This window comes from Carlito syrichta, unplaced genomic scaffold (genome assembly GCF_000164805.1).
Source record: "Carlito syrichta isolate Samal-C Ts95f unplaced genomic scaffold, Tarsius_syrichta-2.0.1 Scaffold308237, whole genome shotgun sequence".
In the NCBI taxonomy this organism is placed as follows: domain Eukaryota; kingdom Metazoa; phylum Chordata; class Mammalia; order Primates; family Tarsiidae; genus Carlito; species Carlito syrichta.
In genome coordinates this window covers 349,999-377,961 of record NW_007252333.1, presented here as the reverse complement: position 1 = coordinate 377,961, position 27,963 = coordinate 349,999, and the positions used below count along the sequence as shown (strand labels likewise).

Here is a 27,963-nt window from a genome sequence, read left to right as displayed (position 1 = left end):
TCCAGCTAACTATTATGAAAAATCAGGTCTTAAAACATTCTAGCCCGACTTCACAGTAATGGAAGTTTGGAGGAATTTGTATTTGTCCTAAAGGTAATATAATTCTGAGGCATTTAAATGGTGGCACTTAAATGGGGAGTAAAACAGAATCTATCTTATTTGGAGACCTTGAACTCATCTGGAAATGCATGTTAATTCAGGGTTGTCAGTTGAGCTTTATAGTATTGGACTTTATCTCATGTTTTTCTAAATTGGAAAGCCACTACTCAATCAAAGTTATACTTAATGCTCTAGTGCTCTGACCCTGGTATCCCCCTTACAGACATTGAGTCTAGCGTGGAGGCTGGAATCAGTCTATCTACATAAAGCGCAGGGGGAAAGATGAGAAATAAATAGAAACAGACTCTGGATTAGTAATTGAATTCATCAAAAGTCCTCATTGGTGGTTTTGGTGACCATCCTTGGGCTTACCACTGAATTATTCTCATTCTGATTTTATCTTTACTTCATTATAAACTTTAGGCTCTAGAAACCAGCAAAGGCAAGTCCTTTCTATGCATTTGGTGCTTGGACTATATTTTATATCTGAAGTTATTCTATTCTGAAGGATTTTGCTGAACATGTTCATCTAGTGTTTAGACCTCAGATTGTCAGCAGTAGAACTCTCCCCAAACTATATCAAATGTTCCAAGATTAGCAAAAGACAGAAATCACATAAGAATGAAATTTGAAATCACGGGGCTATGTGGCACACTTACCAGAATTAGGGGAAGCTCTTCTCTGGGTTGTGACTAATTTTTTTAATTATTACTTTTAAATAATCAGTGGGATGGAAATTTTAGTGCACTAAGAGACAGAATAGTCCAAAGATTCTTCTGCCACCTTGTTAATCTCCACCCGAAACTGTGTTCAGTGACATTCAGATACTACACACTTTGGTCTCAGCCGTCTGCTGGTGAAATTTCTTCCTGTTATGTGTAGTTTCAAGCTGTTCTAACCTTTTCTACTTCCCCACGTGTGTGTGTGTGTGTGTGTGTGTGTGCGCGCGCGCGTGCGCGCATTCGTGTTGAAGGAAGAATGTTCAGGAAATAATTTTGCCTGCATAAACAACAGCTACTGAAATGGGGAATGTTCAGACTCCTTTTGTTACCTCCTCTGGGCCAGATGGGATGGGCTATAATTCTCAAGAAGGCTAGTGAAACACACAGTATTAAAATAGCAGACTAGCTCAATCTCTGAATATAAAGTGACTTCACACAGGAACTGTGCAATTATCAGAGGCTTCATATGTGACTGTATGCATCTATGCCTTCTGGATAAAGTATATACAGATCCCTCTGTGACTTACTTAAGCACAATCAGAACCATCCATTTAAAAATCTTGTTTGCTATTTGCTTCTGAAGAAAAAGGAAAAGTTATTAATTGGGTGGGGGACTTCAGCATTGCAAAGAGGGATTTGATCAAGAGTTTCCACAAGGAAGAAAGCAGGAAGAAATCTTTGGAATGAGTGGGGGAGACCCTGGGGCAGCAGTGGGTACATGTGAAACTTGAGATCATCTGAAGAAGCATCCAGACTGTCAGCCTCTTACCTAAGTTTTCCTTGATCAACAGTGGTTGGCACATAGTATCTTATCAATATATATATATTTTCCCAAACCTATATGCTAAAACATTTCCAGTTAATTTCTTAGAAGACATTTATCAGTCAACTAGAAAACTTATTTTTCAATAAGCAAAAGTGACAAGACTTCAACAAGCAAAAGTAACCATGTTGGTCAAAAAACTTTTGACAACCATATTCCAGCACCAAAATATTTAATATTATTAATAGTTAAATTATGTCTAATAATGGCAGCTAACATTTTTTGAGTAGTTACTCTATGTTGGGGACTTTTAAAATACATCAATACATTTAGTCCTTACAAGAACCATAGGAGAGCAATAAATTCAAGATAGAATTATATGCATGTGGGTATGGTGAAGATTAATTATTATAGGAAGTCTGGATTGGGGATGGACAGGAAGGACTGCTTTGGGTTTGGGGGTAGACAAGGAAACATCAGTAGTAGGAAACATTCTCCTGTTAGTGGAGGATGTACTTATAATTAAGGAACTTGATCTGAATCTTCTCCAAGGCAGCTGGGTATTTGATTTATATGGTTGTCTAAGTATCTATCAAATATATTTTCTCATAGTGCTGAAATTTGAAAAATTTTAAAATTAGATTAAGAAGAAAATATGAATTTCTCACTTTCTGATCATCTACAGGGTGTTTCGAGTGCTGTATTAAATGCCTGGGAGGCATTCCCTATGCTTCTCTGATTGCCACCATCCTGCTGTATGCGGGTGTTGCCCTGTTCTGTGGCTGCGGTCATGAAGCGCTTTCTGGAACTGTCAACATTCTGCAAACCTACTTTGAGATGGCAAGAACTGCTGGAGATACACTGGACGTTTTTACCATGTAAGTCACTATAATCTTGCTTCTTCTTTTGAATAAATGTGTTTACATGGCTGCGTGTTAAACACATAGGCATCTAAAGTTAAGTGAGGTGATGATGCATATGAAAAAATTCTCTTAAGGTATATGATTCGGAAGAGCATTGACCTTCACAGTCAATACAAGGCACATAGCACGGCATCAGAGGCCAACTTAATTAGGGTTTAATCTATGCTTTGACTGTAAGGTGTTATCCAAAATTCAGCTACCATGAAGTGGAATACTTTCACTTCTCTTGCTCTTGTAATTTGAGCAGAAGCTGTTCTACTAGAATAGAACAGAGACTAGAGAACAGAGCCAGGCACAAATCTGGATCTTGCTGCTAATTCTAGGAAAATCACCAAAACTCTATGGGTGCTCCCACCTTTTCTTGAAACATGAGCTCAGCCATGAGTATGATATCATCTTATTGTCACTGCCTTGCTGGGATAAGGTCAATGTTGTGAACAGTTCTTATTGTCTTCTGTAAAAGGGTAAATCATAAGAAATTGAGCAACTTTTCTTTTTTTTTTGCAAATACTAATCATGCTTTTCTCTCATAAAGTGTGAACTCCTGAGATCACTAAATTATGATGATGCTAAAACAATATTTTCTAAAAAGAGTCATTCAAGCATTCTGGAAGTGAAATTTGTTGTCGAAATTTCAATGCCTTATTACTTAATATTACAGAGAACAGGAGTTTGTGACTGAATTACAGAATAATTTATTTCCAAATAAGTTGCTGACTCAGAGAATATATTATGTGAGTTTTAAGCCCACAAAAGGAAAATAATGCGTGTATTATAGTTTTTCTGTTAATTCCGACTGACAATAAACATTGTCTCCTGGGCCATTATAGCTTTTGTTATCCTTGCAACTTCTTGTGTATATTTTATGCTGCTGACACTATGTGTTTGTAATGCTGTTCATGTTTCTTTATTTTGTCACTCTAAATAAATTCAAGCATTCTTAATGCATATATACTTTTTCTGGAACACAATGCATTTAGATTTGCAAATCTTAGTGGTTATCTGGATGGTTAGGATAGCTTTACATTTTACTCTTATTATTAAATATAAAAGACATTGATCACAGTTCTGATTAACGCAGAGTGATTTCTGTTGTCTTGGTGTAATTATAGCCTAAATTCCTAATCTGTGATAACACTTGGTCAAATCAGAAAATTTTCTAGGTAGAAGACAACTATTTTTCAACTACAACGTCAAAAATATATCATATTGCTAAATTTATCTATAATTCATCAGATACAGGGAGATTGGGCTGAACTAAGTATTCTTCGAAGTCATTTTTATACATTTATTTTTCACAAAGAATATCTCTAAATATGTCTCATAAAATTCATATAATTATTCTTTTACTCATTAAAGTTACTAATTTTCCACAAAACGTGAAAGAGAATAGAATTGTGAGAAGAATTCTTTACTTTGGAAGGTGGAGGTCAGGTATTTCTGGACAGAGTGCCTAGTAGAATTTCTGGTAAATTAATGTTGAAATATTTATGTTTATCTAAAATATATTGTCACTTAAAACTTTCACAAAGACGGATTAGAAAACAATGAATATAATGCAGAGGGTGTTGTGAGATCAAAAAATGAACCCACTCCCCTTGACAAATATATACTAATTAGAGAAATGGTATTAATTAGCCACTCAGTTAAGAAGTGAAATTATTATAAAAATATAATCCCTAATTCTGAAGTATCTAATTAGAGCTTCACCAAGGCCACTGACAAATAGAAATAAAGAATTAAGCTGGGTACAGTGGCTCATGCCTATAATCCCAGAGAGGCCGAGGTGAGAAGAATTGCCTGAGCCCATGGGTTCGAGATCATCCTGGGCAACTTGGTGAGACTTCATCTCTAAACAAAAAACTTAGCCGGGCGTGTGGCACATGCCTGTAGTACCAGCTACTTGGAAGGCTGAGATGGAAGGATTGCCTGAGCCCAGCAGCTTGAGGCTGTGGTGGCCGTGAGCATGCCACTGCACTCCAGACTGAATGACAGAGTGAGACTCTGACTCAGAAAACAAAACGAACCAAAACGAAAGAATTAATAGCAAGTTAAAAGTTGTATATTTCCCAATGAAACTGTATTTTGCAAATTAGTTCTGAAAAATTAACATTATCCATTGAATTGATTCCTTTAAGTGTGTAGTAGACAGTTTATAAGTGTCCATCATATTAAACACAAAGATATATATATATATATATAAACAAAATTCAGTGCTATCAGTGCCTTAGTTTCAAATAGCATGGATCAATACTTGAGAGACGAAAGTGATGGTCACCATTTGGAATATAACTAAAATGCTTTGGATTATTGCAAGCTAGTTTGCAGAGAACCCTAAGAAAATGATTGCATAGTTATATTTTAATGTGATAAAACTGACATTTTCTTTTTAGTTTTATCTCAGCCTACCCTGGACAAAATATGTTCTCACTATGCATTATTTTAAGCCACCACAGATGTCCTTAAAATCTACAGATTCTCTATATTTAAGTTACGTCCAAATTGCAAAATTTAGCTATGGAATGATAAGTTTGTAAGAAGTCAGAGGCCTACCTAATGAATGGTATCAGACGCTTATATACATCTATCAACAATCAGTCATTAAGATATTTGTTTGAGCCGGGCTCGGTGGCTCAGCCTGTAATCCCGCAACTTTGGGAGGCTGAGGTGAGTGGATTGCCTGAGTCCGCGGGTTCGAGACCCGCCTGGGCAGCGAGACCTCATCTCTACAATAAATCAAAAAATCAGCCGGGCGTGGTAGCGCATGCCTGTAATTCCAGCTTCTTGGAGGGCTGAGATGGAAGGATCGCCGGAGCCCAGCAGGCAAGGCTGCGGTGGCCGGGAGCGACCACTGCACTCCAGTCTGGGCGACCGAGTGAGATTCAACTTAAAAAAAAAAAAAGGTATTTGTTTGGTATTGAGACAACAATTTTAATATATAGTAGAGCTCTGCTAAAGCTCTTGAAGGTAGTGTGTGTGAGAGTTGAGAAGAAAGATCAGTTTAATTGGATGCTTTTACCTTATGTCTGTTATATTATAAATTAAATGTGAAACTAGGAATGTTTTTTTGGAATGGGAAGAAGGATACTATTTTGCCCAAATTATCTCTCTTTTCATATTTCAAATTACTAAAATTCCCTATATAAACCCTAGAGTGCTACCAAATGATTTAAGACTCTCTCTCTGCCAACAAATCATTCAGGAAAACAGAGGAAGATATGGACTGTAAACTTAGTATGATTAGCACCAACTGATAAATTAGAAGATTACATGCAGGTTTAGGGAAGGTATGGATTACCTTATGCGAGGCTGCCTTACAGGGACATGAGAGGAATGGAAAAAGGTAAAGGGGAAACAGAGGAGGTAAAATAAGGAAATATGAGGAAGAGGCGTGGGAGCAATATGGTGCAGGAAATACATCTCACTTGGAAATAAACTAAGGTAGGTTTGGAAAAGAATGTGTAAGAGCATGATTGTGGAGGAAAGACTTGTCTAATTTTAGTAATTCACAGAGAGTCTGCTTCCTTTCCCCATAGTTCTCATACTTAATTCAACCACATTCATCACTCCTGCATCACATACTTGGGAAAGAAGCTTATTTACTGATGTGGGAACTAAAAGATAAACTAGTTGCCCAAGCCTAGGGTCTTCTACCTGTAGTTCTCAGGCTCTGAGGAGTCACTGCCTTATCTTAGGGAACATAAAATTTCTCTCTCTTTCTCTCTCTGTCTCTCCCACTGTCTCCTTCCTCTTACTTACATATGCATATTCCAACTCGGTATCTCCAGGTCTAGAAGGAGACATGAAGGGCAAAAGCAAACTCAATGGCATGTGACTACTCTGTTTCAGACTACCATTTTGATTAGAATAAAATAAATGCCCCAGTTACGTCTCTTTTCATATTTCAAATTAGTAAAATTTCTTATCTAGGTCTTGAGGTGCTACCGAATAGTTTAGGACTCTCTCCCTGTCAACAAATGGTTCATGAAAACAGAGGAAGGTATGAACTGTAAACTTCTCAATACTATTAGTACAATTGATTGACTCAAAGAATACATACAGATTTAGGGGAGGTAGCAATTGCCCTCTACAGGGCTGCTTCACAGAGGTGTTAGAGGAATGGAAAAGATGAAAGGGAAACGGTGTTGAGATGCAAAACATACTTATCATAAATAAGTTTGCAAATATTTGTTATTGTTGTACCCCTTATTTATTCTTGTGCCCTTTATTTCATATATGGAATTCTATTGTTCATGCAACCTATATTTCAGACATATAATGCTAAATACCATCAGCCCCCACCAATGGGAGCTGACCCGAAATCTAGTTCTTACATTTTCAGCTGACGTCACCCATGACATTGTATTGGGTCATTCCATTTGAGGTGTGAAGACCTCCAGAGAGAGAAGAGTGAATTTCTCAAAGATTTTGCTACCCATTTATATTATTTTTAGTGATCTTTTTGTCTCTTCTCGTCTATTGGGTTTCCCAGAAGTTTTTTTTAACCTCTTAATCTGTCAGTTTAGTTTCTCAAGTTCAGGTCTTTCATTAGTTCCAAATTGTTGGGATAATAAACGTGTAGCTTAGCCTGCTGTTCCCACTGAAGGTTATTCCCACACGCCAACCACAACTTCCACTTGTTTAGCGTAGCCATTTAGGTCCACTTAGCACTCAAACCGCACTGCCACTTTCTGCTAATTGGTGAGAAGAACATTTTTTCCCAATGTGTGATTTCTTTTCTGAGAGCCTCTTGGCAAGGCATTATAACTGTGCTCCTTAAGTTTCATTTGACAAAGTAGAGGTTTGCTTCTGCAAAGCAGCTTCATGTGGGACAATAAAATACGGAGATTGATTACAGAATTAGATATCTCAAAGCGATCCAAACCATTAATTTGGTTAAAGGACTTAGCTTCTTCAATAACTTCCCTGAGGATGACCAAGAACAGCCTTATTCACAAATAGATCCTCCAATAATTTGTTAGATAAGGACTATATTTGGGTTTTGGTACCATTGACCTCCAGAGTGAATACATTGCATCTGCAACATTTTATGGGTTTTTTAGTCCACTATGATTTCAGGTTAATGCCACAAAAACTGAATTCACTACATAATAAATTAGTTAATATTTTATGCACATAAGATAGTGGGAGTGGGCGTGAGAGAGGAAAATCATGAATTCCTGTTAAGACAAACAAGGTTTCATAGGCTAACAAAAATCGCAGTGGTGTGCACATTATCTGTATTGACCTAGAGTGTTGACAGTTAAACCAGATTTCTGAAGTCTTCCTCTCAACAATGTTTGAAAATCAGACCAGTTAGTATTGACGTGTGATTGTTGATTAGTCTTGAAAAGTCAAGAGTAGTTTAAGTCATAGCTAGAACTTATGTTCAAAAAATCAAACTGAATTTCTGGCTTCTCAAATAATGATCAAATAATGTGCATTTCATTAGGCAATATTTTAGCTAGGCTGGTACTCCTTAAATGAGTGTTTTCTGATAAAAAAAAAAAAAACCCAAAGCAGTAATAATATGAAATAGCTACATTCCTTAACCTCTCTGCCTCAGTCTCTCATCAGTAAAAGCAATATACTAATGCTACCTACATTCTAAGGTTTGTATGACAATAAAGTTAGTTGATATTTAAAACAATTCTAACATGACTGACACATAATGAGCAGTCTATGGTTGTTTACTGTGATGACGATAATGGTGCTGAAGATTGTCATGATAAAGATGCTGATGTCTTCTTTGAAGCTGTATCACAATTTTAACACCTATTATGCTGCCTAAAATCTGTTTGTCCCTGGACACACTCTTCTTACCATAATCCTTCTACTGTTTTACTATTTGACTAGGATAGGGATTTCAGCACAGGTATATGTCTAAGTAAGTCTCAGGCTGGATTAGAACTCAAAGATTTAATTTCTATTCTCTTTTCTAACAGCCAGAAATGCAACCACTTTAGGGAAAAATATTTACAAGTAAGAACATGATCATTCACTAAACTAATATTTATAAGGCCAGCAGGCAGAAGAAAACTTGCATTGTTCGATATAGTTCAAAAAGAGGCCAAAATATTTCAATATACAGAAACATAGTTTTGGGACTCAATATAAAAGATCTTTCCAAAAGTCAAAGTTTTCTGGAAGGTAGGTGGACTGCTTTAAAATTCAGTGCCTTGCCTGTCACTGAAGGTGCTTAGATAAGGCTAGTAATGAACTTCCAAGTCTGAAATGCTTATGACCTATAATTCTTCTAGTCTTGTTTATTCAAGAATAGCTATCTTAGTAATAGTGCTTGTTTCACTAAGTGGGTTATTGTGAATACCAAGTATGAAAATATATTTTATACATCTTGAATTTAATACAATTTTATACTATTTCTTTTTTCAAATATGTAGATATCTTTTTCAGGCTGATCTTTTGTCTGATTAGTCTTTTAAATAACTCATTCACTCAGGCAAAAAAAAATATTGAGTTATACCTTGTGCCAATCATTATGCGAAACTTTAGGTGTGTGTAGCAGCATAAGACAATTTCCTAGTGCTCAAGCCCTGACACATGAAAAATACATGAGCAAAGGACCATCCTCCTCAGACTAAGTAGATATGAATCAGAGAATGGCAGAGTTACCACTTTAACTGAGTTCTATGATGCATCAGGCTAACCAAACAGAGGGATTGGAGAAGCGGCAATAATTAATACTCCGTGGTATTGGCACAGACACAGAAAAATACATCAGATGGAACAGAATAGAAAGGTGAAGATAAACCCAAGTACATATAAGTAGTTATAAGTACATATAAAACTATGCCACTACTTTATATTTTTATATTTTTTCAAGTGGATTACAAATTATAGTAAGAGAGCTAATTTGTAAAAGCTAGAGAAAGTATAAATTAAGATTTCCTTTATTGTGGGATTAGAAGTATATAAGCAATATAAAAATTCGCAAAGGAAAATTTTATGTATTTGACATAAAGTAACATTTTGTTCATTAAAACATTATAAAAAACATTAAAATGCGTGTGAAACTGAGAAGAATATTTGCAGTTTATATGACAAGATTTTCTAATTTTAATAAATGGAGACTCGATAAGTCAGCAACAAAAGATTCTGCTAAAGGCAAAATATAAAAACACATACATCAAAAGTACAAAAGTTTAATAACTTATAAAGTTATGTCCACTCTCACTGGTAAACTAAGACAAGCAATTTAAAATAATACTGTTATTTCCTACCTATCAAATGAACAGAAAAATTAAATGATAACATCTGGCATTAGAAAACAAAGAGAGAGAGAAGAACCTCTTGCTTTTCATTCATGCATTTTATTTTGGCACAAACTTTATGGGCACCATTTTGACCATATGTAGCTTAATATTTTTCTAGGAATTTATCCCAGGGAAACAATCTAGACTGTGAACAAGACGGTCTGAAGTCATCATTATTACCATGCTGTTTGTAATAGTGAGACTATAGCTTCCTATTGCTGCTGCAAAGCAAACTGCCATACGGTTTGTGACTTAATACAACAAAATTTATTGTCTTAGAGTCCTGGAGGTCAGAAGTCTGAAATAGGTCTTACTGGGCTTACTGAAATGGTCTGAAATCAAGGTGTTGGCAGAATTGTGTTCCATCTGGAGGCTCTAGGGGAGAAGCCATATCCTTGCTTGTTCTACCTTCCAGAGGCCACCTGCATTCCTTGGCTCCTGGTCCCCTTCCATCTTCAAAGCCAGCAGTGTGGCATCTTCAAATCTTTCTGTGAATTTGAGCCTGTCTTCTTGCCTCTCTCTCTCTCTCTCACTTTAAAGGACCTTTGTGTTTGCATTGAGCCCACCCAAATAATCCAGGATAATCTGCCCATTCAAGATCATTAATTTAATCACATCTGCCAAATCCCTTTTGCCATATAATTTGCAGGTTCTGGGGATTAGGATATGAACATCTTAGGGGGTAATTATTTTTCCTACCACTGGACAAAAGTAAGCAATTAGTAAAATATATCATGATATCTTCAAATGATAGAATGTGCCATGATCATACAAATTATTGAAAAAAATATTATTAATTTTGAATATTCATAATATATCGACTAAAAGAAGTTTTCAAAGCTGTATTTAATAAACATAGCTGTGCAGAATTAACTAAAATGACTATGAGTTTAAAACTAATAGGATAAATAGGAAAAAGTCTGTTTTCTGTTTCACTTAAAAAGCTTCTTTTTCCTACAAAGAATATATTTTGCTTTTATAATGTGTAAAGCACTTGTATACACAAGCATTGAAAATTTAAAAGTTTGTGTTTAGAAAGGACATAAAGTACTTGTATCTCTTAAGAAATACAATAATATGGATCTTCATTTTGGAAACCAAAAATAGTGAATATGAAACTTCTTATGGTTCTCTATTTCATCCTACTGTGGACTTATAATCAGTGACATCATCGTTGAAGGTTATTCATGGATCTTGCTGATATATCATTGACAAAAACTCGTATTTATGTAGATGCTAAGAGCTTAATTTTCCTAATGTAATACTTGAAGTTCTTTGTTCTTTTAAGCTTATATATTGCATGCTGATCAAAGAGTACTTTTGTGATAGAGGGAGTCAAGTAAGATGTTAGGTTTATTACAGTTTAAATATTTTGATGACTTAAACTTTTGAAATATATTTTCGAATGTAACATGAGGAAATGTCCATCCTCATCAGTTGAAGAAAAACATTTTGCAAGAATATTTGAATGTGAAGAAAAGAACATTCAACTTCAATGAAGGCTATAGCTTGTGGCAGGTTGAATAATGACTCCCCAAAGCTTTTCAGTTCCGAATCCCTGTAACCTTCATATATGACTTTATATGGCAAAATGGACTTTGAACTTGTGATTAAGTAGAAGATCTCAAAGTCAGAAGATCCTTCTGTATTATCCAGATGGGCCTTAAAATCAACACAAATGTGCTTATGAGAGAGCAGAGAGACCTTTTTGACCAGGAAAGAAGGGAATATGACTCTGAAACAAGGAGCTGCCTGTTGGCCTTGAAAATGGAGAAGGGACCACTAGCCAAGGAAAGCCTGGAATGCAGCTCTGGAAGCTGGGGCATGCAAGGAAACTTTCTCCTAGAGTCTCTGGAGGAACCCCTTGATTTCCACTCTGTGAACCTGATTTTAAACTTCTAACTTCTAGAACTGCAAAAACCTAAATGTGTGTTGTTTTAAGCCACCGTATTTTTGGTAGTTTATTAGAGCAGTCATAGGAAATTAATGCATAGCTAGGACAGTTTATTGCAGCACTCACTGCCAACTATTCATGCAAAGTGTTTTAGTTAAATTTTAAAAAGATAAAACCAAAAGGTTTATGATTGCTATCATTGTCACCAATAATTTGCAATTATGTGTCTAGCGTAAATGCCAAATTTGGCATCTACATATGTTTCAATTAAATAAAGCATGAATTTGGGAGGAATGACATCAGCAAGATGGTGAAAGAGAAGGTCCCAACCCTTAACCCCTCACAGAAACACCTATTTAACAAGAGATGCAGATGATTACCCCTATGAGATTTCCAGAATCCACTTAAGAGGCTGCAGTACTTCAGGCGAGCACAAAACCCAGAATAGCCAGACTGAAATGAGTGGGAAGACCAATGTCACTCAATCCACATCAGCCCCTCTCCCAGGCCAAGGGCAGTTCAGCACTGGGAAGAAAGGAGAAGGGTGGAGCATGTACCGTGTGTTCGGTCTGTGCAAGGGATTGGTTCCCGTCTCATCACATTCTAAGCACTGACAGGGCCTGCGGAGTTTAGATGCCCGGGAGTCTCTGAGAACAACTCAGTGAAATTGGGAGAAGGCTCACATGCAGGAGGGAATTCCGAAATTGTTCTGCAAACACTGACAGACCTGAAGGGAAGTGATAAGCCACAACACACGTATAAGAGGGGATTTCAGTACCTCTCGTTCAAGGATGATTATAATATCCAGACAGGAAACAGAGACTTGAATCACATCATGGGCCAAAGGGCATAACAAACATGTACAGAATATGCCACTCAACAACAGTAAAATACACATTCTTCTCAAGTGCACCAGGAAAGTTTTTCTAGATTGATGATGACATGTTAGAACACAGAACAAGACTTAACAAATTTAAGAGAATTGAATTCATATTATATGACAACATGTACAATAGCATCAAAAAGAAAAAAAAAAAAAGAAACTTAACCAAGGAGGCAAAAGAATTGTAGAGTGAAAACGATAAAACATGACTGAAAGAAATTAAAAGAAGGCACAAATACATGGAAACAATTATTTCATCAATTAAAGACACATAAATAGAAAGACATCCTGTGTTATGGATTGAAAGACTTAATTTTGTTAAAATGCCCGTACTAACCAAGGCAAATTATAGATTAATGAAAGCCCCATCAAAATCGCAGTGCAATTTTTACAGAAATAGAGAAAATCATTAAGCATCTGGGAATGCAAATAAAAACCATAATGAGTTGTCACCTCACACTTGTTAGAATAGCTATTATAAACAACAAAAGGAAATACCAGGTGTTTGTGAGTATGTGGAGGAATTGAAATCCTGTGCACCCTTCGTGGGAATGTAAAATAGTGCAGCCACCGTGGAAAACAGTACAGCAGTTCCTTGAAAAATTAAAATTAAATGGCTGTATGATCCAGTAATCTTCTTTCTTAGTATTTATACAAAAGAATTGAAATCAGAATCTTAAAGAGTTGCTTGTATTCTCATATTTACAGCAGCATTATTCACAACCGCCACGACATGTAAACAGCCTAAATGTCCATCAAGGGGTGAATGCGTAAAGAAAATGTGCCCTATACATACAATGGAATGTTACTTGGGCATAGAAAAAGAAGGAAATCCTGTCATTATGCTAAAACATGGATGAACTTCCAGGACATTACACTAAGTGAAATAAGCCAGTCACAGAAGGACAGGACTGCCTGGTTCCATTTATATGAGAGATATCTAAATCGTCAAACTCAAAGAAACAGAAAGTAGCATGATGGTTGGCAGGGCTGGGGACTATGGAAGATGAGGAGTTGCTGCTCAATGCTTGTAGAGTTCCAATCATGCAATATGAAAAGGTTCTAAAGATCTTCAACACAACATTGTACTAGTAGTTAACGGCACTGTATTTTACACTTAAAAATCTGTTAGGAAGGTAAATATCATTTATGTGTTTTCTATCACAGAAAGACCATGAATTTTCTTTATCACAGCTAGGAACTCTTCAAACCAGCTTCAATGCAGTCACTAAAATTACTGCTGTTATGTTCTTTTCTGAAGTCTGATAGAAATGCAACTGAAGCCATCCACTTTCATATGACTATACCCTAGACTGAGAAATCCAGGTATCTCCTACTCAGTAATGCATTGATTTTAACTGCTTAGGGAGAAGCAGCCATTTTTCTCCTTATTAAAATTGCCATTTTTCAACTCTAAGGAGAAATATTGCATACTCCAGCAACTCATCTGCATTACTGTCAAACCGCTGTGTTCTAATAAACGATTTGCAACAGTGCATTAGACAATGTCAGAATTAGTTTCAAGGAGTCCTTATATTCAGGATCAAATAAACAAACAACAAAAAAAGCCCACATAATAAATGAAGGAATGAATTAATGAGTGAATAAATAGAATAACTATATCAGTTTTCTGTAACTACCATAACAAGTGACCACAGATTGACAGTTTAAAACCACAGACATAGATCCAGTTGCGGTGGCTCACACCTGTAGTCCCAGCACTTTGAGAGACTGAGGCGAGAGGATTGCCTGAGCCCACAGGTTCAAGACAGGCTGAGCTATATGGCGAGACCCTGTCACTACAATAAATCAAGAGTAGCCAGGTGTGGTGGCACACGCCTGTAGTTCCAGCTACTTGGAAGGCTGAAATGGAAGGATCATCTGAGCCCAGTAGGTCGAGGCTGCGGTGGCAGTGAGTGTGCCACTGCACTCCAGCATGGCTGACAGAGTAGGCCTCCAACTAAAAAAACAAAACAAACAAAACAGACATGTAGTCTTATAGTTGGTGAGACCAGAAGTCTGAAGCCAAGGTGTCCGTAGGCCTGCCTTCCTGAGATCATAGAGGAAATTCTGTTTCTTGACTCTTCCAGGTTCTGGGGGTTGGGGGCATTCCTTGGCTTGGGGCCACAACACTCCAATCCCTGACTCAATTTTACAGCACCTTTTCCTCTTCTGGGTGTCTCTCTCCACACCTACCCCCATCTCTCATAAGGAAACATGATTGCGCTGAGGAACCATCTAGATACTCCAGGATAAGCTTTTTCTCTCAAGGTCATTAATCATAATTTATGCCATAACAGGTAATATTCGTGCCTTTATCATGTCAAAGATATTTATCATGTCAAGTAGTATTCATAGGTTTCAGGGATTAGGAAGTGAATGTATGGGAGGGAGATTATAGCTTACCACAGTAATCAGTGTTCTTTTTTTTTTTTTTTTTTTACTCTTACAACAATTGCTGCCTGTAAAAACTTTTTGTAAGAATAAAAATGGTAGAAACTTTTAGAAATGCACAAGAAGTAAGCATGCCTGTGTATATACATTCACAAATATATATGTACATATATAGTTTTTTTTTCTGAAAATACTTCTGATTTCTTGTTTTTTGCTCTGAGAAGAATTCTGGTGAGCATAAGTGGCAACTTGTAACCTCAGAACATACAGGAAAGACAAACAGGGAAGTGTCTTTCTAGGTTCAAAAAAGGGACTAGAGCTCATTTCCATAAGACTTGATTATTTTTATTTTAATTTGGAAGTGATGTAAGTAAAAATGCTGCCTCCCCCCAAAAAATCTTGGGAAAATAGGAATAGATAGAATACATATACAAATGTTACAATCTTAAACTTAGACTATTACTCAATGAGACTCTCCCGTTGAAGCCAAGAACAAGGAAACTATGGATAATCTCTGCTTCATTTAATATTGTTCTGGATTAAAGATATAAGAAAGGGAAAACAAGAAATAAAACTCCCCCTAGGCAGAGCTCAGTGACTCACGCCTGTAACTTTAGCACTTTGGGAGGCCAAGGTGGAGGGAATGCTTGAACTGGGAGTTCAAGATCAGCCTAGGCAACCTAAGGACTTCATCTTAAACAAACAAAAAAAAATTAGTGGGTCATGATGGCATGCATCTGTAGTCCCAGCTACTCAAAAGGATGAGGCAGGCGAATGGCATGAGCCCAGGAGGTCAAGGTTACAGTGAGTCATGATTATGCCACTGTACTCCGGCCTAAGCAGTAGAATGAGATCCCAACTCAAAACAAACAAACAAATAAAATTCCCTCTATTTGCAGATAGCATGATGGAAAATTTTACAGGATCAGTTATTAAGCCAATTCAAATAAGATGATTTACTAACAAAGCAGGATATAAAGTTTACATTAAAAAAAACCAGTAGCAATTGCGTGAATAAATAGTAATTCTCTAAATATATTGGTAAAAGTAAATTTGGTTTATAGTCATCAAAAATAGCAAATTAGTAACAAGAAAGGATCAAAATTGAAGTGGACCGTAAAACACATGAAAGATATAAAAGTAGGTTTGAACAAATGCAAAGGTATTCCATGCTCTTGGTGAGGATTATCAAAATGTTAATTATCTCAGAATTAATTTATAGAGTCAATGTACCCTAAAAAATTTCAATGATTTTTTCAATAGCACTAGACAAGCTGAGCCTAAAGTTTGTGTTAAAATTAAACACACAAGAATAGTTAAGGAAACGCAGAAGAGGAAGAGCTATGAGCGGGTCTAACTTTACAAAATATTACATCTCAAAGCCTCTATGATTAGAACAATTTGGTACTGGCACGTGAACAGACAGATCTGTGGAACAGAATGAAAAAGACAGAAATAGACACATCTAGATAAAGAAACTTATCATATGACAGACGTAGACCTAAAATTAGTGTGACAAAGATGATCTTATCAATAAATGATGTTGGGACAACTGGACAGCTACTTTGAAAAATAAGATAAAATCAGATCCAATTCTTGTACCACCCAGACAATAAAAACTAAATTAATCAGAAGTCTGAGTGTAATAAATAAATCTGTAGACATGCTGGAAGAAAGTGCAGGTGAATTTCTCTGATTTGGTGCAGGTGAAGTTTTCCGTGATTAAAATTTCAGATGTAATAAAAGTTGGATAATATCTACAACATAAAATTTCTGGTTCTTTTTTTTTTAAAGTTGCATGACAAAAATGCAATAGCTAAGTCAGAAGACAAATGGAAAACTAAGAGAAAATACTAGCAACAGGTACCACAGGTAAAAATATAACATCCCTAATTTACAAAGATCTTTTAACAATTGAAGGAGGGACAGGGACACATATCTTATAGACAAACGTGCAAAACACATGAATTGACAATTCATAAAAATGTGAGAAACCAGTAACGTAAATGAGATAAAATATTATAAAATAGATATAAAGTTGTTCTATGGACTCCTCATTTATCACATTTTTAAAATAAAATATTTTAAATTATTTTCAAGGAAAAATATTTTCAAGAAATATGCCATTTTAATCCAAATATTTTCTAGAAAAACCCAGTACACTGTATTTCAAAGCATTCCTCATGTCAAATTAGATGAGCGATTTGAAATCCTCCAATTCTTTCAAGTGTATGACAGGTTTACACAACTCACGTCTTCTGCTTCATTGCCCTTGACAATTCGAATTGTGCACTATTTAGATTTTCACATAGTGAAAGTCAGTCACTAAACAATTGTTCTGGGACATTGAACATTACTAAATTCTCTCTCCTTATAGGCAACAAATTCCCGTATGCTGTTACATGCATTCTCTTAAATATTGTTCCAGAATCTCTAGATCTCCATTCGAGTCATCCAACTTTCCATTCCCTCATTTATGCACCTGTGTGAAGTCACAGACTCCCCCCTTCACTTAAAGCCACCCTAGTCACTCTACTCATACTCTAACTAATGAGAAGAGAGAGTACAAGTCAAGCTTGAAGCTTGCATTTTCTTGCAAAGTAGCATCAAGACTTCAAAAATAGACCTCTAGCTAATATGTACACCTCTCCACATACTGTGGCCCCTTCTTTTCTTCAATAAAACTCCTACTCCCAGAATATTCTTTATTTTCCACTACCATTGATAGTTCTCTTCCAGATTTTCCATGAGGTATTTGCCTTGCTGGTGTGACGTCGTGTGCGTGAATGTGGTTGTGTGTGTGCCTGTATTGCTGGAGTGGGAAATTTGAAATATTAATTGGATGCTTCCACATGATGAAATTGAGATCTAAATTCTATTTTTTTCCTAAAAATAATACATAACTGTGTTTACATAATACTGTGCTAAGTGAAGCAATTTAATTAAAAATAATACATAACTGTGTTTATATATACACTGTGCTAAATGAAGCAATGCAATTGAGGTCCAAAAATGTAATAGAAATAGCCATTTTTGTTGCCACATTTTAACCCTAATGTGACTAATTTAGGCTAAAACTCCTTTGCTTTGTTGTCTCTTGGGTTGAAAGGGCTCTTCAATTTGCTCACAATTTAGGCTAATGTTTTTCATGACTGGTACATTTAGATATGGTGATACGTTTGTATCAGGATTTCTAATATAGGCTCTTACTTTTTTTTTTTTTGAGTTGGAGTCTCACTCAGTCGCCCAGACTGGAGTGCAGTGGCCGCTCCCGGCCACCACAGCCTCGACCTGCTGGGCTCCGGTGATCCTTCCGTCTCAGCCTTCCAAGTAGCCAGAATTACAGGCATGCGCTACCACTGATGTTTTGATTTATTGTAGAGATGAGGTCTCGCTGCCCAGGCGGGTCTCGAATCTGCGGGCTCAGGCAATGCACTCACCTCAGCCTCCCAAAGGCATGAGATTACAGGCTGAGTCCCCGAGCCCAGCAGGCTCTTACTTTTAATTCATAGGTTCTTCAAGAAAAAATTCATTCAGCAAATATTTATTTTTTTGGAAAGTGTAAAGTTTTTGTTCAGTTAAATCAGCAAAACTTTTAGAGCTGGAATGATCTGGAAAGATTTTCTGAGCAATAATTATAGAGATTAAAATGGATTACTCAGTAATTGATTTAGTATTAAAACTGGGAAAATCACTGAAAGCTCTTCTTTTGTTTGGCCAAATTCTTCCTATTGAGCATGTTTGTGATATTTTCAGTCACGTAATGTAAAGTTCTGTTTCTCCTTTTACCCCGATCATTAGTACTTTTCTCTACCCATGCCCATACCCTCTCTAGGAAAATAATTCCCTGCTTTAGATGTTTTTGTCTTAAGCCAATAATTTTTTTCTGCGTTTCTTGATGATATATTAGCATGTTGAAAAGTAGAGGAAACCTATTTGTCCAAGAGGGAAGATGTCAAATTTCCCACTTCCCAAAATGGTAGGAGAACATATTGTTACATTTCAGACCAAATTTATAGCCTAAACATTAATTACCCAATGAAAATGAAATTTTTACCATAGCAAAAATGTGTTCATACTTCACACATTTTTGAATTTTTAGTTCTCAAAGTACTGTTATTTAAAAAGATAGAACAACAAATGCTGTCATACAAGCGAATTGAAAAGTATCCAAATTACACTGATGAATCTTAAAGTTGATTTTTAAACACTTACTGTTGAAAAGAAATAAGACACTGGAATGCTGAAATTTATTTAAATAATTTGACAAGTTGAGTTTGAACCATGAAGGATGTGCATCCAACATGTTTTAATTGGGAAAGAGATAATGGGATGAATATTTAAATGGATTTGTAGAATTTAATCAAAATTATTTCCTAAGAAAGATATAGGTAAGAGTTAAGAGGCTTTTTTTTAAATTTTTATAAAAAATAAAGTTTGTGTGTGAAACATATTTATTTTATACATATTATTTCAACAAGACAAGCTATAATTGGCACAGTACTATCTTGATTAATAACTGACATTTGAAAGTTAGTTTTAATGATGAAAAACATAAGAATATTAGTGAGGCTCTTTCTTCCATGAGAGTGTCAGAGCTGGGATGAAATAGAGTTAGATGTACACATGCATACTATCATAAGCTGTTCATCCTTCCATTATTTGTTACCCTTTTGTGATTACTCAAGCATATATTCATTTAATACTTACTTTTAATTTTCAAACTTTCTTATCTAGCACTGTCAGATACACTTCTGGGTGGGATATAGCAGTTAATATAAATGATACAGATCTCTACCTTTAAGAAACTGTGTTGTAGTTGAGATGTCAAAAATTAAAGGGAAATTATACTAAGTAAATTATTAAAAATATTAATTCTGAATAAATTTAGAAGTTAAGAGGAAGATTGGTGGGTTTGTTGGAAGTGTTTTAAATGTATGCCATGCTCACTGAATTCATTTCACAGTCTCAAAAAAATACTGAGCATCGACAGTTAGTTAAATATTGATACTGTCCTAACTTTTAGGTTAGGATGTCATGGCCTCTGTCAAAAAAGAAGTCTATATGGTTAATACATTTCAAATATTGTAAATAATCTATTTCTCAGGATAAGTAGCTGTTATATAGCATTAAGTTGGTGTTATCTACACATCTGAATTTCATTGACACTTTCATAACTCTGAGTATATTGAATGAAAAATGTTTATATTGGTTATGGCAATATATAATCATAAATCCTAGTGGAATATTCTCTAACTATAGGCTGTACCTGTGATTATGACTATAACTACAGTTTTAAAAGATATTATTTGGAATATGCATATAGACACATATATATCATTGATGTTTTCAAAACGTGGAAATGCAAATGGACTGTTAATCATAAATGAGCTAATTGTCCTTTTTAATGTCATTGAATATTCATATCCTACATAGGCATGGAAGAAGAATTAACCCTATCTATCCATATACCCATCTATCACCTATGTATCAGTTCTGTGTGGGCATATTTTAGTATTTTCTATATAAATGCTTTATTTTAGCCACATGCTTTTTTTAAAATTGAGAAATTAATTGTGAGAAAAGGAAGAGTACCTTCCCTTGCCTCTATGGAAGTATGCTGTAACTTGGTTCAGTCCCAATTCTGTATAATATCCATGAGCAATTCTACCTCAAAGGCTTAATTGTCAAAGTTGTCCATGAAACCATGTCTTTCATTTTTGACATTATCAGTGGCATGTATTAATGATATTTTATGGTAAGTATGAAATAAAACATAGCTATAACAGGCTATAATGACAAAAATAAGAAGTTTATGTCATTTTCGGTAAGACTACTGAATCATTGATCATAAAGCTTCCTTCCTATTTTAATACAGCTTTTTAAATTGGTGTAATACATGTCAATCTTTACATTAGGTATGTTGTCCCAGTTACGAATAGTGTATGATGATTATCCTACTTAACAAATGAATAAGGAAAAACTCCTTTGGAAGCATAATTTACTGCTTATTCAAGACTACATTGGTGTGAACCCCGGGAAGTGGGAGGCTGGGAAAGAAGAGAAAGAAACCTACAGACATGAAAGCCCCAAGTCCTTTGTCGGCACATATTGGAAGTGACAGAACAACATATATAAACATGAGACATACGAAGCAAAAATATTTAAAAATCCAATCTCCATTATGTACATACATATTCTATAACGTTCATTCCCAAAGGACCATGAACACTTTAGGATCCGTTTCCGCAGACCAGCGATAAAATAAGTTATTGAAATAAATCACTTTGTCTTTTCTCCCTCAGGATTGACATCTTTAAGTATGTTATCTATGGCATCGCAGCTGCATTCTTTGTGTATGGCATTTTGCTGATGGTGGAAGGTTTCTTCACAACTGGTGCCATCAAAGATCTCTATGGGGATTTCAAAATCACCACTTGCGGCAGATGTGTGAGCGCCTGGGTATGTTAATTTCTCTACACTCAGTGTTTAATGTGGACTTGTTTCAATAGCATGCAGGTGTTTGTATTCATCTCCTGAAAATTAAAGATTTTTTTAACAGTAGCATTTCCTCCTGTGATGGCTATCTTAAAACTTGATAACATTATTTCCTAAATTAAGATGATCTCTTATGAAAATTCAGTTTCAAATTCCCAAACCATATGCAGCCCAACCAGTTTTGTTTCTAGAAGTAGCAAGGCTATGGGGTGATTTTTAAAAATTCTCTCTTCAAGGGACTTTAAGGTTCCTATACAGAATAATAGAAAAAAACTCATCAGCAGCTTATAGGCAGTACATGTGTCTATCTCCTCCTTTTAAACACACATCTCTGTATTTTACTGCAAAATTGGGGGCAACCACATCATGTTGTTTCTGTTTTCTATTGACTTAGACAAGACTTCTATTAATTTTAGCCTGAAACCTTTATTGATATGACATTTAATGGTAAATTAAATGTACAGTCATGCTCTAGAGTTATACAGTGCCAACAATGCATGTATATCTGCTTTTGCCCAAGTGTGGTGGAAAATAAGTGACATAGTTGAAAGTACTTTTGCATTTTTTTATGCAGAATAATTTTTCCATAATAAAATGTTGAAGTTTCTATCCTTGACTGACATATTTTTTCTTTTCTTCTAATGCTATATAAAGATGTGTGTTTAATTATAGCATATAATTTATGTTAAGTAAGCTGTTTCTAATAAGGTATAATATAAACTTACTTTGGTTTCACAGAACAGTTAAAAGCGCCTGTTGATCTCAAACTATTTTTTATACCACCTTGTAACAAATTCTATTATGCTGCTGAATGTTATTAGCAACACTAGTCCATAACATCGTTTTTCTGAGTTCTGGGTGTTTGTAGTGGTTTCTGGAGTAATTTCTTGTAAGATTCATCTATTTCTGTTTTAGGACAACGCTTACTGTAGTACCCAAAGGTGTAAAATATATGAGTGGGAACAAATCAAGAATCTCCAAAATGTGACTAAGGGATTTTAAACTGGACTTAGTATCTACATTCATTGGATCATTAATAACAAACTACAGATGTGGAGAAAGTTCAGTTACACAAAAATGTTGGATTAATGAAGTAAATAAGATATGACTAGAGTGGGCCAATCTCAGTGATGCCTAAGCAATTTCTCTCGTAAAAAATGCAAGTTCTGATGTTGGATTCATTTCTATTCTGCCAAGTAGAGTATAGTTAATTCAATTAATAATGGGCCTTTTCTTTTCTTTTTTTTTCTTTTTGGTTAGAAATAACATTTATTACCCGCTCCCCACATGTACAGATTATTTCTAAGAAACATGAAGATGTCATCCATGTCCTCATCAATTACAGTTTGTAGAAAATAAACTTGACTGATATCCTGCCAACAGTATAGTTCCATCATTTTGTTAAACAATATCCATTGCATTTTTCCATAATTAGTTCAAGAATAGCTTCAAGTTTTATCTTTCGGATCTAATCAAATCAATCTCTGTTTATAGGTAGCAATTTCCTGATATGTTCCCTTCCCCCAACCCCTAAAAACAAAATCCTATATCCTAAGTGATAAATTCTTCTTATACACTCAGCAAACTTTATATCGGAAAAGAAAAAGAATAATTGAGATAGATACATAACTCCTGTGCACAGTAATAAGTCAAGCTGAGCTCTACACCTGTCTTTGCAATGATGTTTGCATAAACCTTTTCTTAGTGTCATTGTAAAGTTACTTGTGTGCCACGGCAAGTCGCTCCACTTCTCTGGATCACAGTTGACTCATTTGCAATAAGAAACTGGTAAAGCGCTAGTGAAACAGAGATAAGGGGGTCTGTAAGTACATTTTGCCATCAGGGAATAACCTATTGCCAAGAAGAATGAAGCTAATTGAACTGTTGCATTCAGATTTGGAAAATTACTTTACAATTTAAAAAAATCACAAAAGAAAATGTATAGTTAAGTATCTGCCTGCCATTCAGGCATCTTAAAGGTATCTCAAATAGGAATTTTTAAAGCAAAACAGGAGCCACGTTCTTTTTTTCTATAATAGTATCAATTGTGTTACCAGTCCCACCCAACAGACCAGAAGGATGGCAGCAGCTGCGTGGGCTTCTCCAGAGGCAACACAGCAGGGAGTCAGCCCACCAAGATGCCCCCCACCCACTCCTGCAACAACCCCCTGCCACTCAGGAAATGAACAGAACCCAGGCAGAAGTAGAAGCTGCATTCCCTGGAGCTCTGCAGAGGCTGCAGTGCAGTGGATGAGGCGTGCAACCACACCCTGGGTAGCTCCACATTGCCTTCATGATAGTGGTGTTTGCAGCCAGACTGCAGACCCTGCCACCTCTCCTCTTCCACATACCCCCTCATCCCAGCTAACTTATCATACAGGACTTGTAGCTCCAGAAAATCAAAGGGGAAAATAAAGACGTATCTTCCTTTCTTTCCTATTTCCATTCTGCTTCAATTATTTCTTTTTCATTTGTAGGTAGGTTGTATCTAACCTTATGTTCAACAAATTAGCCTGTTAACCTCTTTTTCCTGTCCTCTTTAGCTTTGCAAGTGTCTGTGCTTTGGAAGTTATGCTAATACAGTTATACTTGGAATGGTGAATAATTTATTTTTACAACAACCGTGTTATATGAAAAGCTTCTGGAACTGATACCAACAGAAACTTGTTATTCAATCTCGGTTTCTCTGTGCTGCATAATAAGTAAAATGGTTCCTAACTGAAATTACATCAGCACAAATGCAATTAATTTTAAAGCAGCATTGTATCACTGAATAGAGGATGCCAATCAATATTCTCTATTTTATTGACTGCCCTTGAAGACATAACTTGATCTGCATTTTGTGTTTCCTGTCATGGAGTATCAAGGCCAATTCAAGTTCATTTCATAATGTCAATACTATCATTCGAAATCCAAAATGTAAGGCATATTAAACACAAAACCACAGTATTAACCTTTGGGATTGAAAATCATTATTAACTTCTTTATTAAAACACCATATGAAAGGTTATTAAAATATTTTAAATAATAAAACCTATTTATATTAAATAGTAAATGGCACCAAATTGAGTACAAACATGTTATTTGAATACAGTAAACATGAACTTATTAAGTTTAATATAAAAATATTTATTTCTCCTAACCATTTTTTCCATTTAATTTTAAATCAAAACATATTTATTCTGTTGTGACTTGGGAGGCATTGATGTGTCACATTTTGAAATCTTGGGGGTATTTATTGCACCTATCACTAATTTTCTCATTGCTACTATGACATCATTATGGATCTCAGAATTTATCTATACTTGTTCTGATATTTAGGTTTTAAAATCCAACACTTTTGAAGTAATAGAATTCCTAAATTTAGTATTCTCCATGGAAATGAATACATTATTTTCCATAAATATATCTGCACTAAGAATTAAGCAAAACAATAAAAACTTTGGAAGCGTTTTGGAAGCTTGCTAGGGCTTCCATAATGACATACTACAAACTTGATGGCTTAAGCAAAAGCAACTTATGGCCTCACAGTTCTGGAAGCTGCAAGTCTGAGACCAAGGTGTCAACAGGGATGGTTCCTTTTAAGTGCTGTGAAGAGGAATCTGTTCCATATTCCTTCCCTAGCTTCTGATAACCTTTGGCTAATAGAAGGACCACCTTGATCATTACCCTCTTGTTCATGTGGTATTCAGTCTATGTGCATGTTTGCATCCAAGTTTCCTTTCGTTTATAATGATAGCCGTCATACTGCATTAGGGCCCAACCTGTGACCTAATTTTTAGCTTGCTTGCCTCTGTAAAGATTGTAACTCCAAATAAGTTCACATTCTGGGCTACTGGTGCTAGAATTTCATCATATGAATTTTGTGAGAACACAATTTAACTAATAAAACTGCAACATTATTCCATATACATTTTAAAATTTTTTTTATTTTTTTAGGTTTACAAGTTCTAGGTAGTCCAACATCCAAATGATAGCAGTTATACAGAAAAAGAAGAGAGGCATCGTAGAGACAAAATTATCATGGAGATAACAAAATAAATAGTGTTAGAACTGAAGAAAATGAGTCTCCAAATTTAAATGGCCTATTAAAAACCCAGTACAATAAATAAGTTAAAAAACATTCACACCAAAGCTCATCTTTATGAAATTATACAACAGCGGGATCAAGAGAAGTTTAGGCATCAGATATCAAAATGGCTTTGGACTTTTCAACAATAGCAGTGGATTCTAGGAATAACTAATTTATAGCCTTAATTTCATATACTGTATGAAATTACATTTACAAATTATTTGATGCTACTTTCTTCAAGAGTTGCTGTTAAACTCCCTTCTCCTAGGGTGTGGACTAGATTTAGTGACTATCTTTTATTTTTCTTTTTTCTTTTCTTTTAAAGATGTGGGGTACAATTCAGGGTTAGGTGCACAAATGTTCATTATGCAGGTACCCTCACTTATGAGGTGTGCCCCTCCCTCCCCTAACAGTTTCCCACAACTGCCGATCCCTTTCTTATAGTATTATGATAATTGTTCAAGGTTCGACTATAAGTGAGAACATATGGTACTCTGTTCTTTGTTTCTGTGATAGATCACTGAGTATGATCGACTCTAAATCCATCCAAGTTGCTGCGAAGTCCATATGTTTGTCCTTCTTTATGGCTGCATTATATTCCATTGTGTATATGTACCACATTTTTTTTTATCCAGTCCAGCTTCGATGGGCAGCATGGTTGGTTCCATGTTTTGCTATTGTGAATAGAGCTGCAACAAACATGCGTGTGCAGGTATCTTTTGTGTAGAATGATTTGCATTCCTCTGAGTATATTTCCAGTAGGGGGATTGATGGGTCATATAGAAGGTCAGTTGCTAGTTCTTTCAGAAATTGCCACACTGTCTTCCATAGAGGTTGCATTAGTTTGCATTCCCACCAGCGGTATAGAAGTGTCCCTTTTTGTCTGCCTGCTGTCAGCATCTCTTGTTTGTTTTGTTAATGATGACCATTCTTTCTGGGGTTAAGTGGCATCTCAATGTGGTTTTGATTTGCATTTCTCTGATGATGAGTGAGGCTGAGCACTTTTTCTTGTGTCTATTGGCTGCCCGTATATCTTCTTTTGAGAAGTTCCATACACAATTTTTAAAGCCATAAAATTAAGTAACTACTGTTGTTACTTGTTTCATAGATAACATTTTATAGTTGAGTTTCCTAATCTGAGAATCCAAAATCTCACATGTTCCAAAATCTGAAATTTCTGAGCACCACCATGGTACTTAAAGGAAATGCTCATTGGAGCATTTAGGATTTGGGGTTCTCAGATGTGGGCTGCCCAATCAGTAAACTTAATGCAGATATTCCCCAAATCTGAAAAACTTAAAATTCAAAACACTTCTAGTTTCAAGCATATCAGATAAGGGATACTCAACTTATATATCAGTTTTTTTTTTATTACTCTCCTTGTAAGCCTCAAATGTTTGTAGATTTTGACCACAGCATATTAGACTAGTATTTATAAGATATATTCTATGTAATTACCTTAAAATCTATTTTGTATGTCATAGCTCATACAACTCAACCCATAACTCATATGCTTATTTTTATAGTGTAAAGTCAAATTTTAGTACTACTACTAGTTTCAGTTATAGTACTAGGAAATGCTTGTTATTTGCTTTCTTATGTTGATTGCTATACTATACACTTTCCAAAATACAAAGACATTTATTCTTCCAAAAAATGATACAACATAGATACCAGAATTATCCTAATTTCACAACCGAAGAGGCTGCCACCTAGAGAAGATGAATGGCTTGCCCAGAGTATGCAATGGTTGATGGAGACAGATTTGAATTCGAGCATCCAGCACAGAACCCATGCTCCTAACCTCATGATCAGAATGTGCTTCACCATTTCATGTTTTTTTGGGTGGGAACAAATTTAATAGGACAATTATCTGTTCATGAGTCTTTCATAATTCACCAGCCACTTTCTGTTTAACAGCTAAGTGAGATCATTCATTGGTAATTGGAAAGCTCCTTCATTACAGAGATGTCCTCATTTTAACCTTAGCTTTTATCAACAATTGAGAATTGTTCCTTTTTAAAATACGAGGATATCCTGCAGGATATGAAAAAACTGAGTAGTCTAAGATGCTTTTCTGTGACTGATGGGCTTTTGATGACTGTTTGTAAGGAAGGAGTGAGTCTTTAAGTAAATTTCTCAAAACTGTAAAGTTGTCATCAAGAAACTACATTCTAGATAGTCCCTAAAATTTAGTGTCTTAAAACACACACACACACACACACACACACACACACACACACACACACACACACTCCTTCACAGAGACACACGCATACATGCTCACAGAACAAAGATAAGTGCAGAGGCAAGCACACAGCGATTTGGATATTCAGACACGTTCACGAGACTGTGGAGATATATAATAATGCATGCACACTTACACACATTCATGGCACACAGGTATTCAGATAGAGAGAGGTGATCACACAGACTCTGAT

General features: G+C 35.6%; 1 protein-coding gene across 1 annotated transcript in view; it reads left to right on the top strand.

Moving 5' to 3' along the window:
- The window catches only part of GPM6A (glycoprotein M6A), a 167,774-nt gene that overhangs the window by 105,620 nt on the left and 34,191 nt on the right, over positions 1–27,963 (top strand). Inside the window, exons 2-3 of the mRNA XM_008065335.2 lie at positions 2,270–2,462; positions 21,258–21,414. Coding sequence (XP_008063526.1) covers positions 2,270–2,462; positions 21,258–21,414 — 350 coding nt within the window. The remainder of the gene's footprint in view (positions 1–2,269; positions 2,463–21,257; positions 21,415–27,963) is intronic.